General features: G+C 39.7%; 1 protein-coding gene and 1 long non-coding RNA gene across 3 annotated transcripts; both read right to left on the bottom strand.

The window, feature by feature from the left end:
- Positions 1–3,963: 3,963 nt before the first annotated feature.
- LOC121642701 lies at positions 3,964–4,485 on the bottom strand. 2 transcript variants are annotated; one of them, XR_006010949.1, is made up of 3 exons: positions 4,329–4,485; positions 4,098–4,252; positions 3,964–4,026 (listed from the first exon to the last, which is right to left on the bottom strand). It is a non-coding gene; the product is annotated as an uncharacterized LOC121642701 (long non-coding RNA). The 2 variants fall into 2 exon arrangements; XR_006010948.1 differs by having other exon boundaries at positions 3,964–4,252.
- A 187-nt stretch (positions 4,486–4,672) lies between these two features.
- Positions 4,673–17,068, bottom strand: LOC121641675 (voltage-dependent T-type calcium channel subunit alpha-1H-like). Its single transcript, XM_041987962.1, has 30 exons — positions 16,823–17,068; positions 16,618–16,706; positions 16,154–16,313; positions 15,538–15,862; positions 14,736–14,828; positions 14,299–14,456; positions 13,830–13,884; positions 13,609–13,767; positions 13,364–13,512; positions 13,065–13,250; positions 12,812–12,929; positions 12,546–12,701; positions 12,367–12,438; positions 12,110–12,220; positions 11,877–11,962; positions 11,387–11,502; positions 11,095–11,165; positions 10,812–10,996; positions 10,544–10,670; positions 10,262–10,387; positions 9,393–9,482; positions 8,938–9,136; positions 8,635–8,783; positions 8,422–8,531; positions 8,212–8,345; positions 8,013–8,071; positions 6,716–6,794; positions 6,431–6,552; positions 5,929–6,087; positions 4,673–5,644 (listed from the first exon to the last, which is right to left on the bottom strand). Exons 1-30 carry the CDS (start codon positions 17,029–17,031, stop codon positions 5,525–5,527), a joined length of 3,972 nt encoding a protein of 1,323 aa, XP_041843896.1. The 5' UTR covers positions 17,032–17,068; the 3' UTR covers positions 4,673–5,524.
- Positions 17,069–18,027: the final 959 nt, after the last annotated feature.

The following is an 18,027-nucleotide window of genomic DNA, read 5'->3' as shown; positions in this document are numbered from 1 at the left end:
TAAAATGAGGGGGTGCTGTTTCATTAAGAACTGTAGCACTTGTGTCTTCTGTTAACCATGTTTCTGTCAGAATAAGAAAATCTAAACTGTGAGAAATGATGAAGTCATTAACTAACAGTGACTTGTTGGACAGAGATCTAACATTAAGTACAGCAGCTTTATGAAGTTTACACTGGTCTCTGTTGTATTCTGAGTTCTACAAGGTACAGTTAACAGATTAGATCAGTTCATCCCACAAGCTGACCGTGTTCGATTCCTTATTTTTTAACTAACACAGGAATCCCACTGGGTCCAGGCTTGATCTCAGAACAGCTGTCAGTAGTAGCAAAACTACAGCAAGGACCCTGAATGCATCATGGCATGTCATCTTTGTTGTGAATTCTGCTGCTGCTCTGTGAACCTCCTGCACATCCTCCCGTGCCAGGACAGATGATCTAAGAGGAGGATGAGGAGGGGGAGCCCTGTGTTTCTTGGTAGATGGTGGTCGCTGGGGTTCAGACCGGGATAGAGACATCCTTTGAAGTCCTTGGTGAGGGAAGAGAGCTGGGAGTTGATCGCCTCTGCTGTGTCCTTTGCTCTTATCTGTACATTCATGTTTGGGTTTGCGTCTCAACAGCATGATGCAAGTGTGCACCAAGTAATCTGCACCCAGTTAGATTTGGATGGACACCATCAGGTCTGAGTCGCTCCTTACAGTTCCAAAAGATACTAAAGTTGTCAATGACCTTTATCCCATGGGCGATACATGCGTTTGATAACCATGTGTTCAGGCCAAGAAGTCTACTGAAAAGTTCAATTCCTTTACCCGCTGTAGGAATGGGTCCTGAAATGTAAACATGGAGCTCCAAACTGACACAGTCTCTCCAACAGCAGGATCTCGGAGCCAGTTTTCCACCTCTGAATATCAAAAGACACCATGTGGACAATAATCTTCATACCATCTGGATGTGAAGACAGAATGGTCGGCAAGATCTCTATCAGTTCCCTGACTGATGTATCAAAAAATGTTAGATTTTCCGACTTTGCCATTCTCACATGCTGTGTTATAGAGTCCCCAATCAGATTTGTGTCCATTTCTTTTGTGTGGAGGTGCCAAGAGCTTCTCTAGTCCTCCTGTTTGTGGAATTTTGGCCTCTCCTCCTGGTTTTCTTGACTTTTTATAGATCCTTGCATTACATTCATCATCATTCATTTTAATGAGTCAACATATCATATTTATTATGCATTGAGACTTTAAATTTCCTGTTGGAGTTACATCTGCGACAAACAACATCAGACCAGGTTCTGGCTGGGGTTGATGACTTTGGTCTGGCACCAACACTGTTACAGTAGGAGAGATCAGTCTGACCGTCCGCCAGGTCTGTAGTGGGAGGCTCCACATCCGACATCCCTTCGCGTATGAAGATTTGACTTAAACCATTTGACAACTCAGTACAGAAGCTGCAATAGGGTCAATAAATTCTTCATTCACACAAATGCCTTGCAGTGTTTCAATCCTCTTCTCCAGCTGTGTTATCCTCAAAGAAAGTTGCTCACACTCAGTACAGCTCACTGATACTGCAGGGTTAAGAGACATCATTCCACTAGTTCTCCAATGGCAATCAGCTAAATTAATCTAAAAGAAAAAACGTGTTCCAGTGATTTATAAGTGACCAGGAGTCCTTGTTCCTACATTTTTTGCTGGTAAAGATAAGAAAAGAAAAGATAAATGCAAGTTGAAAAGACAACAATAATAATAATAATAATAATAATAATAAATGGTATTTGTGGGCGCCTTTCTTGACACTCAAGGTCACCTTACAGGATAAAACACAAGAATAAAACAAATCAATAAATACACTCATAAATTAAAGGATGCATAAAACAATAATAAAAAGCAGTGTGAAATATTACAGTGAGTATGCCAGATTAAACAGATGTGTTTTGAGTTTGGATTTGAACAGTTGTATAGAATCAGAGTTACGGAGGTCTGGGGGGAGTGAGTTGCAGAGATGAGGAGCAGAGCAGCTGAAAGCTCGGCTCCCCATGGTAACAAGGCGGGCTGGGGGGACGGTGAGGTGGTTGGAGGAGGAGGATCTGAGGGAACGGACTGGTATGGAGACATGGAGGAGATCAGAAAGTTAGGGAGGAGCGAGGTGATGGATGGCCTTGTAGGTGAACAGCAGGATTTTGTACTGGATGCGGTGGGTGACGGAGAGCCAGTGGAGCTGCTGCAGGACAGGGGTGATGTGATGGGTGGATGCGATTCTTGTGATGACCCGGGCTGCTGCATCCTGAACCAGTTGAATTTTCTGAAGTGTTTTTTGGGGAAAACCGAACAGAAGGGAGTTACAGTAGTCGAGACGGGAGGTGACCTGACTGTGAACTAGTATGGCGGCGGTGTGAGGGGTGAGGGAGGGGCGGAGGTGGTTGATATTGCGAAGGTGAAAATATGCTGACCAAGTTATGTTACTGATATGTGATGTGAAAGACAGAGTGCTGTCGAGGATGACACCCAGACCACAAAGCAGGAAGTAGATATTAGGAAGAACGCAAACCTTCTTTTCCATATCGCTGTGTTTGGATTTGTAGTCTTTTATATCGGCAGCGTTAACTTCAGTGATCTTAGCTAGGTCAGCCAGAAATCACCGAACTGTTTCAAAGTTTCCCATCAAACTCATCGAATTTCGCAGTTAATTTCTCAGTAGCTGCAGTTAGAGCTGATAGCTCGGTATCATCCTTGTTTGAGACTATCATCTTGTTGGGTGGCACCGAGGGTTTGGTGGGTGTAATCAGGGTTTTCCTCTTGGCTGAAGGCGTAGACACTTCCATTGCATATCCGTGGTCCGTTACCGCCACTGGAGGATTGTTGGGGGCTGCAATTAGCTTCTCCAAGGCAACCGGTTTTTCCCGTGGCATGTGTAAATTTTGTGAAAAGTCCGTTTTAGAGACTACCGAAGATGAAAATTATTGTTAAGAGGTATAAATGAGTGTGAAAGTCAGTTTAGCAGATCAAAAACGAGGTTTTTATAGCTTTTGTGGGATCTGTGTACAACAGCTTAAAGAAGGCTGACTGCTCGGGCCGCCATCTTGGGTAGCTGCCACGTGGGTTTTAATTTTTATCCTGGTGATTCAGCATTTACATTGTGTAGTTTTAAAATAACCAAATACATAAATGTGTGCATAACTTAGTTTTTAAGTCAACTATGGATTAAAGTAAAGAATCTCCAAATTTTCTCCATTCAGGAAGCACTCATTTCAACAGAATCAGAAATATAGGTAGAAAGACATTTTTTATTTGACTGTACTGTTAAATTAGTGCAAATGTGCATGGAGCTGAAGTATTTCCAGTTATCAGAGGCATAAGCGTATACTTGATATTTCTTTAAGACCAAAGAATGAACACATAGGAATTGCACATTTAAAATGCATTCAGCGTCACCAGATAGCCACATAAGATATTTAGTACACCATTTGTTCAAGTTTCTTTTTAAAATCAGTCTTTGTCTTTATTTTGTGTATGCTGTAGCTGAAGTAAAATGTTTTCCTTGCATGTTTATACTCACCAGTTATCCCCCAGTTTGTATGTTGTTTTGTTTTAAGAAACAATTTTGGTTGCACGGTGGTGTGGTGGTTAGCACCGCTACCTCACAGCAAGAAGGTCGCTGGTTCAAGCCTCGGCTGGGGGGAGGTGGCCTTTCTGTGTGGAGTTTGCATGTTCTCCCCATGTATGCGTGGGTTCTGTCTGGCTTCCTCCCACCATCCAAACACGTGTATGTTAGGCTAGTTGGTCACTCTAAATTCTCCCTAGAAGTGAGTGTGATCGTGTTTCCCTACCTACATGTGTTGGTCCTGCGATGGACTGGTGACCTGTCCAGGGTGTACCCTGCCTCTCACTTGTTAAATGCTGGGATTGACACGGTCGGAGACCGCAGTACAAGGAAGCAGAACCAAATGCAGAACACTCAGTGAGACAAGGAGGGAGACGCAAATAATGTTTATTTATAATAAATGTTAGTGGTTGGGTCCAGGTCCGGGAAGCTCTTCCTATGAGAAGACAGAGGATTAATGTTGGTCTGAGAGGGTGCTGGGTTATGTCTGCTATGGCAGCGGCTTACTGTATTCCAGAGGAAGACTGACGGTGGAGGAGTAAGCCAGGAGATGGTTTCTGGTGGTGGTGAAATGAGTTTGGCTGCAGGCAGGTAGTCGGCTTGGTAAGAGGAATAGTCCTTATCCTGGGTGCTGTGGTTATCCGAGGGATCAAGGTCTTAGGCTGAGGAATAGAGATGACAAGGTAAGTAATTCTAAGAACAAGGCACAAGGTAAATCACAGGATGAGGCCTGATTACCATGCTGCAAAGAATGACAATCTGGCAAAGACTGAAGCTCCTGCTTGACCCTAAATAGCAGGGAGTAGAGCCAGATAACGAGCCTGCTGATGAGCTGCAGGTGGTGTCAATTGTGGCTCCAGACTCCGCCCTCAGTCCCCATGGCAACCTGCTCAGCCCTACCTGCAAACTCAGACACACACACACACAGAACCATGACAGGGACAGGCTCCAGCTTACCTGTAATGGACAAGCGGTAGATAATGAATGAATATTTTGGTTAAATATATAATGCCAGTCACAATTTTCATGAAGTTTCAGTTAAGACCTGATGTCATTAACTGAAGAAAGAACAAATACAAAGCTTTTCCAAACTTGAAAGTTTTAATCTAAAACAAGTCACATTACTTAAAAAATCATATTAAAGTTAATATGATGAACCAAACTATGTACATTTCAAGTATTTAAACTATTAATACTTTCAAACACGGAGGTGTGGCGGTCTCATTTATGAAACAGCAATAAAACAAAGAAACAAAATCCCAATAAAAATAGATAACATGCAAGATAACATAGAAATTAACAAGTCACATTACTTAAAAAATCATATTAAAGTTAATATGATGAACCAAACTATGTACATTTCAAGTATTTAAACTATAAATACTTTCAAACACGGAGGTGTGGCGGTCTCATTTATGAAACAGCAATAAAACAAAGAAACAAAATCCCAATAAAAATAGATAACATGCAAGATAACATAGAAATTAACAAGTCACATTACTTAAAAAATCATATTAAAGTTAATATGATGAACCAAACTATGTACATTTCAAGTATTTAAACTATTAATACTTTCAAACACGGAGGTGTGGCGGTCTCATTTATGAAACAGCGATAAAACAAAGAAACAAAATCCCAATAAAAATAGATAACATGCAAGATAACATAGAAATTAACAAGTCACATTACTTAAAAAATCATATTAAAGTTAATATGATGAACCAAACTATGTACATTTCAAGTATTTAAACTATTAATACTTTCAAACACAGAGGTGTGGCGGTCTCATTTATGAAACAGCGATAAAACAAAGAAACAAAATCCCAATAAAAATAGATAACATGCAAGAAATGAATTACTTAACATTTGCTATATGAGTTTACAAAACATAGGTGGTTATACAACATTTGCCATTTTAAGAACAGATTTTACTGTTACAGGCTGATTGAATCCGGTGGTGTGGATTGATCATCACGTTGGCCCAAGGTAGAGATCTCTGCATTGTCCTCTGGTGATAGAAACATTTCTTGCCCGAGCAGGTCTGTCTCAACTTCCTGAGAAATATAGAAGTTAAAGCTTTTTTTTCAGTCTACATTGGTATTTCAGTTTCAATGTAAGGAATCATAAATGGGCTTCTGTCATCAGCATGTTTTGAAAATGAAGTTAAGGTTTATAGGTTCACCTTGATCCATTACACTTATACATTTAACCAAAACCTCTTTCTCCTCAAGCCCATTAGAATAACTTCTTTTTTTTAACATGAAGCTGTGTCAGATTAAAAAATCTTAAAAGCTTTACAGCCGTTCCTGAAGTGTTTCCGTGTGAACTGCAGTTATACCTCCTCACAGTCTTGCAGGACTTGCATGATCAATGCTATGATCAGATTTGCCAACACAAACTGAGCCAAAATGACAAAAGTTGAAAAGTAAAGTGGAGAGACCCAGACGAGAAAGCTCTGACACTTGATGCCATCAGACCGGCATTTCCTCATTGTGTCCTGCAAGGTACAGAGTGAAGTTTTGTTCATTAACAAAGCTTTCTAAACTTAAAAGTTTGAATCAAAACAGGAACACTCAAGCGTCCAAAACTGTATTTATGTGAAGCACACAACTAAAAATTTGATTTAAACAACACAGTCCATAAACTGTTAATACAGTTTAAAATACATAAAATATCTCATTATTTGTACATTTGTGTAAATATTTCATTTTAAATAATGGCTGCAGTTGAAGTGTTCGTTTTAAGTAACAACATACTGTACGGTAGATGGTCAGGGTATGAGCAAAATAAAACCATCATACTGGGAGTTTGCATGCATGCATGTGTGAGAGCATTCATACTTTCAAAATCCCACTCCAGTTGTCTCCCGTGCACACTTTGTAGAGTGTGAGCATAGCCATGGGGAAGTTTTGAAAGTTGCTGTTCCGATGTAACCCCAGACACGGATAATCAGGAGAACACTCTGATCGACACAGAAACAAGCAAAGCAGATATACAGATGCTGATTTTTCTCTGTGAGTAATGCATCTTCTGCTCCACAATGTCAGTGCAAATATGAAATCAGCCACTGGATCCAGCAGCGTGTCCATATTTTTGTGCTGTTTCATGTCAGTAGTGTCGCTGACCTAACTTGCCAAAGAGCTCCACTCCCAGCGCGGCGTACACAAACAAGAAGAACAGGAAAAGAAGAAAGATACTCCAAATCTGGAACAAAAGCATATGTTAAATTCTCTGCTTACCAAACCTCATAACCCAGAAACTAAATTTTCAAAGTATTTTGTGCACCTTAAAGGAAGACTGCAACATTTTTAAACCTTGGTTCTAAAGTACATAAAAATATCTCATTATTTGTGCAAATGCAGGGCAACTTGTATAAGCCTAAGTACAGAAGAGACAAGGCCAGAGTGAAACTAAACACGGAGTACAATGGTTGGCAGTTCTGTCTGACGTTAGTGAAATCATTTGACCTGGAAGGACACAAAACACCCATATGCTTGTTTTGGCAAAGTCTTATGGGATCTAAGCCATAGTTTGCACTCCATGGGTGCAGACCAAAGTGGTTTTTTGTGGCTTAGACTGCAACGTCTTTAAAACATTTAATGAATTGTCTTTTTCTGTAACTCCTGTAGTCTCTCTCTCTGAATATCACTACTCTCACTCACAGAGCAGCTGTGGAAGATTTGCAAACACAAACTAGTTATGACCTAAAGTCAGTTGAGGCAGATTCAGATATTTACTTTTGGAAACATCTGAAAATATGTCAGTGGACTCCATTCATGCATCCACTTCTAGACCTGCCAGCTCAAAATTTGCAATACACTCCACATTCCCGATGCTAAAATTAATACAAACTTAGCATGAAAAACAGGTAAATATATGTTTTTTCAGTTATTTCTCCTATTTAATAACAGCAGCTGGTGCTGTATTATACATCACTAGCAAACCAAATGAATCCCCTTTACAACAAGGTATAAGTTGTAAGGATTGTGTTTCTGTGGAATGAACAAATCCCCCCTCTTGGTACTCTGTTTATTATTGTTGATAACTTCTTCCAGAACCGTAAAGTGATCCATACAGCTAGCAGTGAATGTCCTTTTTTTAAGATTAAAAACAGAAATATTTTTTTAATCATGCAGGCATAACTGAGTGGTTAAAGACACGTTGTTATTAGTCAAGACAAACCTAAGAGGTGCTGCTTTTGAAATTGAGAACAAATCCTATACCAAAGTAAAAATGCAAGAGAAATGTTGAAGCTCTTGACAGAGTTTGTGGCTTTAAATCACATTTTCATGTTTTGATGCATCTGCTTTATTTCTTCTGTCCTCGTTTGCTGGGATTCATCAGCTTAAATACAAATTCCTGAACAAGATAGAAGAGTTTACACGTAATAGCCATGTAACCTTTATAAACAGTGTATTTTACCTGATGCAGAGTCGTGTTAAGGGTTTTTATCAGGGTTCTTATCATCTTGTTCTTCAGCACTAGCAAGAAACACAGGAGTTGTTGTGGAAAATGTTCATGTTTATGTACATGTATACACACACACACACACATAAACAGACCTTCATAATAAATAATAAAGTTCTCATTGTTCAGTGCCTGTGTGTGTGAGTGTGTGTACCTTGAGAGAGCCTGAGGATCTTACAGAATCTCAGGATGCTGGGATTGAAAGAAATGATGTTTGTCATCCTTAACTGGGTGAGAACAAAGCTAATGACGAAAAGCAAGATGATGATGATGTCCAGAAGGTTCCAGCTAAACACACAAACATTGTCAGGGACTTAAAGCATAAGACAAGAGAACAGCAACGCTACTCATTCTAGTGGATTACCAGTCTTTTATGAACTTCATTACACCGAACACCACAAGTTTCAACAGAACCTCAGTGATCATGATGATCATGAACACATAGTTGGAGTAGTCAGTGACTTTGTTTATGACCTAAAATAACACACACACGCATCATTGTTACAACCAAGTCAAAGGGTTAAAGTTAAGTCAGACTTTGAACTGTCAGTGGTGAGTGTGTGCATGTGTGTGTTACCTCTGGCTGGTTATAATGTTCAATCCCCATCAGCAAAACATTGATGATAAGGATGACAGTCACTGAGAATTCCAGGGCTCTACTGGTACATATCTTATATAAAAGCTGCCACATCCAGGAACCGTCAAAAGATGCCGTTTGCTCACACTCTAAAACAAACAAGTCAGCATGTAAATGACAAAAAATTTAAATCTGCAAAAACAGGAAATATGCAACACTTGACACATTCAGGGATGCTCTTATCTATAGACATAAAAAATACCACCTGCTGCTCAGGTAAAGCAGCTGTTTGTTTGGCCTTACCAGGTGACTCCCCTTCAGTCCCCTGGCTTTCGATCAGATGTTCTTCGTTTCTCAACTCTTCATCCTCTTGTTTCTGGTTCAGGTGACAATCGTGAAAGGTGTCCACTATTACACCAATGAACATGTCCAACAAGAGGAAGCTCATCACCATGAAGGAGAGGAAATAAGGCAGAATCCATTTGTTGTAGTTCTTAATGGGCTGTAAGGTAATGGAGGAGGGGATATCCAAGTCAAGGTTAGAATTTTGACTGGACTCCTATACCATTTTTTAAACAATAGATCCTCTTTAAAAAAATAAAGAATCCAACAGCAATTTCTGGTCCAAGTATTTGCAGTCAGAAAAGGCACTGGAGACACAAGAGATGGTCTCCTTTCCTTTTATTGACTGATTCTAATGGTGATGAGTACTGGATGACAGTTTGTACTGATCTCTGCACATGATAATTGTAAAATACCTGCTGGTCAACTCCTACAGCATCCAGTCCATCATACATGATGTTAACCCAGCCATCCTTGGTGTACATCACAAAGAGGGTAAACATGGCCTAAATGGGAAACAGAAATAACTGACTGGTCAACGTACACTAACTTTGGAGGAAATATTGATAAAAAATAATCCGATCATAAAGTAATACAAAAGGTAATTATTGTATTCAGGGAAATACTGAAAAACGCAATCACTGGACAAAAATCCCTTGGAAAGACAACAAGACACATTTCAAGCTGTGCTAAAGGTACAAAATAGCAAAGAGTTATGTTCTAAGCCTTGTAAATGTAGTGTGGATTGATTAAAACAAACAAACAAAAAACAAACATCTGAATTTGGGTTCTATGCTTTTATGAATAAAAGTAAAATGGCTAATGGTAAAATTTAAGGAACCTTACGTATCTGGGTTCAATTTATATGTTCATTTATTTGCTAGGAGATAGATGTGTTGCCAGATCTTGTGAAGATGTGTTAAGTCCTTGTCCATAAAATAAATTTTGAAAAAAATTATTTTTGAAAAAAATTCCCATTTAGTCTCAGAATGTCCCGAGGATTTGTTGCTTGTGTAAAATGGGTCAAATTTGGTCAACTATGGATTGCAAGAATTGATCAGATTCTCAGAACCTGCTGCTGGGCTCTGAAAAGGGCGTTTCAGTCAGGGACCCACATGACATAGATGCATGAAACGTCTCTTCAGGGAGGTGTCTCATTTCTAAACAGACTGGTGGGTTGGTTTATAGATGAAGTTCCAGTTTGACTGTATTTCCAGATGGCATTAGTGCTAACTTACATCCTTTTTCCATTTCCTTTCAGGGATCACTGAATGTCAATCTATACCTGCAGCAGGCTGTCGAAGTTGTACGCCTTCCGCTCCCACTGGTAGTTGGCTGCCAGACAGTCAGACTTGTTGACAATGTTGCTTAAGTCCTCACCCACACAGTAGAAGAACTTCCCTTTAAACAACTAAAGACAGAGTGAGAGTAGTTTTATTTTTACCTGAAGGCATCTCTGTTATTTCCATCAAGAGGTACATGTCTGAGTGGTAACAGTGAGTGCCTGGCTAAGTGTTAGCCAGAGCCCCCCCCCCCAAAAAAGATAAAAGCTATGTGTCCCCCTTACCTGCATGCCAAGAATGCCGTAAAAGAAGAAGAAGACAAAGCAAATGAGAAGAACGTTCAGAACTGGTTTCAGCGATGCCGTCAGAGCTTCCATAGCCAGCTTCAGTTTCAGGAATAGTTTAACCATCCTTGACCACACAAACATAAACAAATAAGTTAGTTTGAGTCAGTGTATGTATCTGAAGAAACAAACTGACACCATAAAGAAGCAGAACTGAGATGAGATACTACAAAAATGAAGAACACACACATAAAAACTAATAAAATACCTAAGGGGGAGGACAGCTCGAAGCACGCGAAGGATTCTGAGAATGCTGAGTATCTCATGTTGTTCATGAACCACCGATGAGATTAGGATTTGGATTACAGAAACAATCACCAGCAAACCGTCCATCATGTTCCAAGGGCTGCGGAAGTAGCTCGTATCTCCAAATATCATACCAAATGCTGTGACCTGATGTCAAATAAAAACAGCTCATCAGTCACCAACATATTTAAAACACAATGGACTCTTAGAGCAATCCTGAAATCAACTGAGAATGAAAGGTTTACCTTCATGAACATCTCCAAAAAACCAACAAAGGAAACAAAATAATAGGCCACATCCAGGATCAGTCGCTCCTAAAGGGCACAAAGTGATTCACTTTTAATCTTGTTTTTTTTTAATAGCACTCATGTAACACAATTCATTGGTTTTATAAAATTCTCTATGCTTGACTTTATGTAGTCAATCTCAATCTACACTGCACCATAACTGTGTGTGTGTGTGTGTGTGTGTGTGTGTGTGTGTGTGTGTGTGTGTGTGTGTGTTTTCTTTGAGGATTTATTTGTCTCACTGTGCTCTCGGGATCTATGTCAGGCCTCTCCATAGTGATGGTGATGCAACTCAGCACGATGAAGAAGACAATTATATTGTCAAAGTACTGGTGTGAAACAGCATGCTGGCACAATATGCGGAACCTGAATACACACACATACACACTTTAATTAAAACAGCTGTAATCCGTTAAATATTAAAAGAAAATAAAGAGAGTTTAAGAAAATAAAAAAAAATATTCCTCTGGACACAGTCCCTGTTTTCTCCTTACAAAACACTTCAAAAACTTTAAATGACTCATTTTGACTTTGGGTTTGTGAGAATGGTTCAAATATATCCAATAAGATGTAATTATAAGCAGTTCTATTAAGCCAAATTTAACTGAAATCAATGAAAACCACCAGCATCTGAATAAAGACAAAAGCAAAAACAGAGTACCACAAAGATTCAGATAAAGTGTCATTTGTGAAAACAGCCACATCAAACCACAATTTCCTGGATTAAATGCAAGTCTTACTTGTTCTTTGGAGACACTATGTACAATGTCCAGTCCTTATACTTTGTGCACCAGCGCTGCCCTCTTTGGATCAGGTTCAAGGAACTCTGCAGGGTTTAGCAGTTTCACATCATTCAACCTCACTTCATTCAGAGCTTCAATAAAATAATGTCAAAAAGCACAAGCAGGCCCGTCGTGCCTCCATACGTAGCTGTGACTCTAAGACTTTAAAAGCTATATTCTCAGAAACTTACATTATCCAGGTTGGTATCGCTTGCTGAAGAATCTTCCTCAAGGATATTGCTTGTGGCATCAATGCTCCCGAGCTCAGAGGTAGGATCACTATGAATGATTGTTTCTGGGTCCTAGAACAACATAAAAAAAAGAAAAAAGTTGAATATAGCTACACCTTGAGTCTGCATCAATACTGACATGTTTACAAGTGGGAAATTAAAGAGCTGCTCATTTTAAAAACATCTTGAGAGCCTCTGAGTAGAAAATAGAAACTTACATCATCAGGGATGGACTGTGATGAATTGGAACTTGCAAAGAGAGATTCATTTTCACTTGATGGGCTGGAGTGCTTTTAGTGAAATAGCAGAAAAAAACAGGATCATGCAGGTGTTTCTGTGTGCTGTGCTAAAAAACACCATGTTAGATTAAAGGATTAAAACGACAACAGATCCCTACCTCATTGTGGAAGTTTTCAACCACCATCCCTACAAGGAGATTCAACAGAACAATTTTTCCCAGTACAATTATGGCTATAAAGTATAGTGCAGCCCACAGGGAGGTGGAAGCCATGGCGTTGTACAGCACCAGATTCCAGTCTTCTTGAGTCACAATCTGACTCAGTGGAAGCAAAACAGGAAAAAAAAAGTTAAAATAAATGGACAAAAATAAGAGGGCAGTGATGGATTATGATGACGGCACAAATGAAAAGTTCAAAAGCTAACCTGGAACACTGTCACCATGGACCAGAGCAGTGAGTCAAAGTTTTTTCTGTCATCGACGACTTCTCCATATTGAGGCAGCCAGTTCATTTTACAGCCAAACAGGTGCATCCCCATCACACTGCAAAGAGACAGCAGATCACAGTGAGAGTCATTAAGATGTTCCCATCTTGTGAGAGATAATCACCATAAGAAAGCAGCATCTGGGATTTTGTGTGGTGTGATGTGATAATTTAGTACATGTGTGTGTACATGCCTAAAGATGAAAATGAAAAACAGCATGAGCCAGCAGAGCGTGGATGCATCTTTCATGGTCTTCCACAGCACATTCAGCTGTTTCTTCAGGTTGGGCATGAAGCGAAGCAGCTTCACAAAGCGCAGCACACGAAATACTCGTAGAACCGACAGCCCGCTTTTAGTCTGTGACCATTCTTCCGAAACACTGAGAGACACAAGCAACCATATTTCAACATGCTGCACTGTTACAACCTCATATCAAGCACTGAAAGAAAAAAAATCAATGTTAAATCAGAATTCTGCAGTCTACTGCAGTACCTGATGATGACCATGGTAAAGTCGAAGAGGTTTGTTCGATCTACAAAGTACCACAGTTTGAATGCCAGGACCTTTAAGATCATCTCAATTGCAAACAATACTGTGACAATTAAGTTACACACTCCTAACGCTCTCGCCATTTCCTGAGGCTGCAGGAGAAAAAGATGGAGAGAAAAAATAAATAAATAAAATGGCAGCTTCAACAGATCTCTGCATTTTAAAACATTGGTGGTGTTTTCTCTCACCTGATCATGGTGGTCAACGGCCATTCCGATAATATTGAGGACAATTAAAACCGAGATTGTATGTTGGAAGAAATTGCCCTCCACCATTAGCTTAATTTTGCCAAGCAGACCAGGTGAGTACTCAAGCTGAAAGATAAGGGAATTGGGTTTCGTGATGCATGGTTATTTAGGGAGTTAAACCTCTGCCCGTGGTGGTGTAGCCAGTTGTGTTCTAGTCTCACCAGTGACAGATTTCCCCAGCTTTCCTCGTCAGTCCAGGATGGCCATCTAATCAAACTGTTGATCAAAAACACAGCAATAAAGATCAACTGTGAATGGAGGAAGAGGTTTTTATTTTCAAGGTGAATCACAATACAACTGAGTGGATGTGATTCAATGTTTAAACTCTGAAATGACAGTTTTAATTACTCTCGATGTGCACTACTTTAAAGCAGGGATCACCAACTCCAGTCCACAACGCCCACTGTCCTGCAGACTTTTGATGTTTCCCTGCTTCAACACAACTGACTCAAATTAATGGCTCAGTGGTAGACTTGTGCAGAACTTGTGAGAAATCCTTTTAATTTGAATCAGGGGTGTTGCAGTAGGGAAACATCTAATACCTGCAGGATAGTAGGCCTCGAGGACCAGGGTTGGGGGTCACTGCTTTAAAGTTTTGAGGTGGCATAAGCAGCTAGCCCAGTATCTAACCTTTTTACGAATCGAGCCAGCAGCTTGATGACCTTATAGAATCGAACTTTGAAGTTGATCACAGACCCCTGCACCTTTTTCCTTCCTTTTTTCACGGCGTCTATGAAATGGGAGGCGATGACGACAGAACTAATGTTCATCAAAATGAATGAGCCCAGCTGGTGAGGAAAGTAAAAATTAAAACAGAAGTAAATTTATGAAGGGGCAAGACACTAGCTCAGAGAATTTATAACTTTGTTACTTTAATAAGTAAATATTACAGATTTATAACTGCAATATAGATTCACAGGGTCTCAATTTCTTTGTTTAGACTTTTGTTTTTATTTATTCATTAAGTCATTCAACGTTTTATTTTATTTATTTATTATTTTATTTTATTTTTTTATTGTATAAAACTTCAGGGAATTATGATTTTATGATTGTAAGTGGGTACTTACAGCAGTCATGAGAATGAACGGTATAATACTCCAGATGGAATGAGTGTCCATCACGAGGTACATAACATCCGTCCAACCTTCAAGGGTGATGACCTGGAGGTACAGAAAGCAGTAAAAGTCAACAATCTCCAGAAAACCCAGCTAGATACAGACAAAGATAGATTTCCTAAACTGTAACACTGGCTTCAATATTTCCCTAAATAACTAAGTAATTAGTGGAAATAACTTCATTTTAATCAAGTACTTACTGACATTCATCTAAAATAAATTTTAAAAAGTCATAAGTACTGGAGAACAAAATGTTGAATATATTAATGTACTGAAGTTGAATCAACATAAATGACATGATTTTTAGTGCAGCACACAGAAATTACTTGATCAACCAAAACTTAAAAAAAATAATAAAACTGGTTTAACAAAAGTTCACATGACACACACACACACACACACACACACACACACACACACACACACACACACACACACACACACACACACACACACACACACAGTTCCTGCTGCAAAGTAGCTGAAAAATCAATTTAAGTTTGTCAGTTAGTCTAAGTAAGGTGAACTTGAAATCATCCAGTGTTTTGAAAATTAAACACATCACCACTGATTTACTAAGATTCGATCACATCAGGTTTCTTGTACAACTTCATGCACTGACACCATACTCAGATTTCTTATTTATTCTAAGTTCAACAAACTCAAACTTTATTTTTTTTGAGGCAACAAATTTGTATAATTGTTTTATTTTTTATTTTTTACTGAAACCAACTTGTTAGATTTGACAGTTTACCTGGAAGACTGTGATCCATGCATATACAATGTTGTCAAAGTTGACAGATCCCATGTTGGGGTTTGGACCATCAGGGCGACAAACATTATAAAACAGGTTCCAGTTCACACAGTCTCCATGACTTGGCCCAGCCGTCGCAGTGACTCCCCAGTTACCAGGTTTATCCTGGTGAGGAGCAGCCAGCGTGCAGACATTCCCACCCTCCCGGTAAGGGGGCACATCTTTGCAGTGCCGCGCCCCTGTCGAGCTGTGACGTGAACAGACGAATGAGTCTCTTTCACCAGGGACGTAATCAAAATACGGACTCAGGGACAAGTTGTACATTCTGGATTGAAAATAAAAGGAAAAACAAAGAGACAACCACGTTAGATTTTGACTACAGATGCAGGAGTGGCATTTCCAATATTAAACTTTAACTTGCTCCAGCTTTACAGATGTGACATTTCAGAAAACTGGTCAGACAACAAACAAACAAACAAGAAATCATCTTGTTTTCTGCTAACTTGCAGACGGATACTACGTTTCAAACCAAATGGTTCAACTTGACAGTGTTCGACTTAAATGTCTGCAGCCTAGAAAGAGAAAAAACTGAAGGAGCAGACCAAATGGTACTTACGTCACAATGTCCTCTCCCAGGAAGCAGCGGTTGTGCAGTTCTCCCCCCCACAGGTGGACTCCTACGACACCAAAAATGTGGATCACGAAGATGAACAAGAGGAGGACATGTCCAAGCATGGGCAGGGTGTCGACAATTACGGACAACAACAGTTTTATACCTGCACAGATGAACACAAGAAGACAAATTCAAGCTTTCATACACTGTAGCCGGATGTCCTTTGAAACTGCTGATCTTCAAAACTGAAACGTGTAACCAATCACAGGTTTTAGTGACAGACTGACATCATCCCAGATTTAAATTTAAAAAAAAAACTTGGTCCAACCTTGGTGAATGATAATAAAATAGTTCAGTCTTTAAACATTTATGTTTAAGATATTTCCCATTGATTTTTCTCAGAAGTACAGAGAGAACAGCATCTATTTTCCCACCAGGTTCTGTAAATAATGAATTATCTGACTTACTTGGCACTCTGTTGATTAGTCTCAATGGCTTGAGAGAATGGCCAATTGCCAAGTGGATACCAGAAGGAATAGGAAAAAAGTCCAACAACCTGAGGAAGCAGTCAAAGACAGAAACAAGAAGAGCAGATCAATTCCAGGTATCTTTGATCTGATCCAAAGAGTCTTGATAAATTTGTGATTGAAAAACTTTAAGTTGTATACTAACTCTCCAAGTAAGACCATCACATCCAACCTGTGCCATTTGCATGCTAAGTAGCTAGTTCTATGGCCGTACGCACTCAGGGCCGCCACCTTAATGAGCATCTCCACCAGGAAGTACATAAAGACAATGGCTTCAAAAACCTGGTCAGACACAATGAGACATGCATCAGTTTGACATTTAAATGAAAGCAGAACACTTGTCATCTCTAGCATGCAATGCTATAACTGAGCCATCATCATCTTTCTCAGACATGTGGCCCAGCAGGCTGAACACAGTAAATGATGATCCAACCAGGTGGCTGACTTGTGCTTTACAGAACTTAAGCTTACACCTCTGAAATAATGCAGGGCTTCACACTAACCTCTTGGGTTATGCTGTCCTCTTCACCAGGCTGGTAAAAGCCCTGAACCACACAGCTCAGTAGGGTGAAAAACAAAGAGATGCAGTTCAACCATGTGGAGGATGTTAAGGACAAAACACATCTACAACAGAGGTTAGAGGCTTACGTAACAAAGGCACTTATTGCAGCTGCCTGATGTCTTTTGTTAAGTAATAGCTTCTTTATTTTCATTCAGAAACATTAGGTTATGGATAACTGGTCTCACCAGGTGCCAGTATTTTTGAACACAATGAAAGGATATGGGCCACAGAAGACCCTGATGCACCAGGAACGGAATTTTGAGGTCTGATGTAAACAGTAGAAAGTCACTGGTGCCAGGTCCGGGTAAAGTACTTGGCCATCTTCCTCATTCTGGCTTGTAGAGGGCTGTTCCCTGCCTGCCTCAAGGTTCTCTAGAGAGAGCGACATGCTGGGCTGGGCCTCCCTCTGTTCTTCAGTGTTTGCCATGATGATTGAGGGTCACAAATACTATGAATCTTTATCAATAATATGGACATAAAAAAGAAAATAAATATTATATCATTTTATTTCAGGACATTGATAGTTTGCTGCAAATGCAATTCATTTTCTGAAGTTGTTAAATTTTAGATACATTTGTCATATATAAGACACAAACATCTACCATGTTCCCATGACCATGATTTAATTATGTCATTTCCATGCACTACAAACTAGGAGCCATGCCTGAAGGGGTTCAGGATTATAAACTGCTGCTGGGACATTCACACTTTAAATGTCATTGAGGTGGTATTTGTGTCCCTGACCCATTCAGCCTTAGAATGGCTCAGCTGGGTCAGTGATACACTGG

The sequence above is a fragment of the Melanotaenia boesemani genome, chromosome 1, assembly GCF_017639745.1.
Source record: "Melanotaenia boesemani isolate fMelBoe1 chromosome 1, fMelBoe1.pri, whole genome shotgun sequence".
NCBI classification, from domain to species: domain Eukaryota; kingdom Metazoa; phylum Chordata; class Actinopteri; order Atheriniformes; family Melanotaeniidae; genus Melanotaenia; species Melanotaenia boesemani.
Note: the sequence above shows the minus strand (reverse complement) of the source record. Positions and strands in the feature narration are given on the sequence as shown.

Bases quoted from the DNA above. Each gene is read 5' to 3' on its own strand.
- LOC121641675 (XM_041987962.1), bottom strand. From the start codon at position 17,031: ATGCTAGAGATGACAAGTGTTCTGCTTTCATTTAAATGTCAAACTGAT. The intron at 12,930-13,064 runs GCATGTACACAC...GTCTCTTTGCAG, and splicing joins TTTTTCATTTTCATCTTTAG to TGTGATGGGGATGCACCTGT. The intron at 12,439-12,545 runs GTAGGGATCTGT...TTTCACTAAAAG, and splicing joins TTGAAAACTTCCACAATGAG to CACTCCAGCCCATCAAGTGA.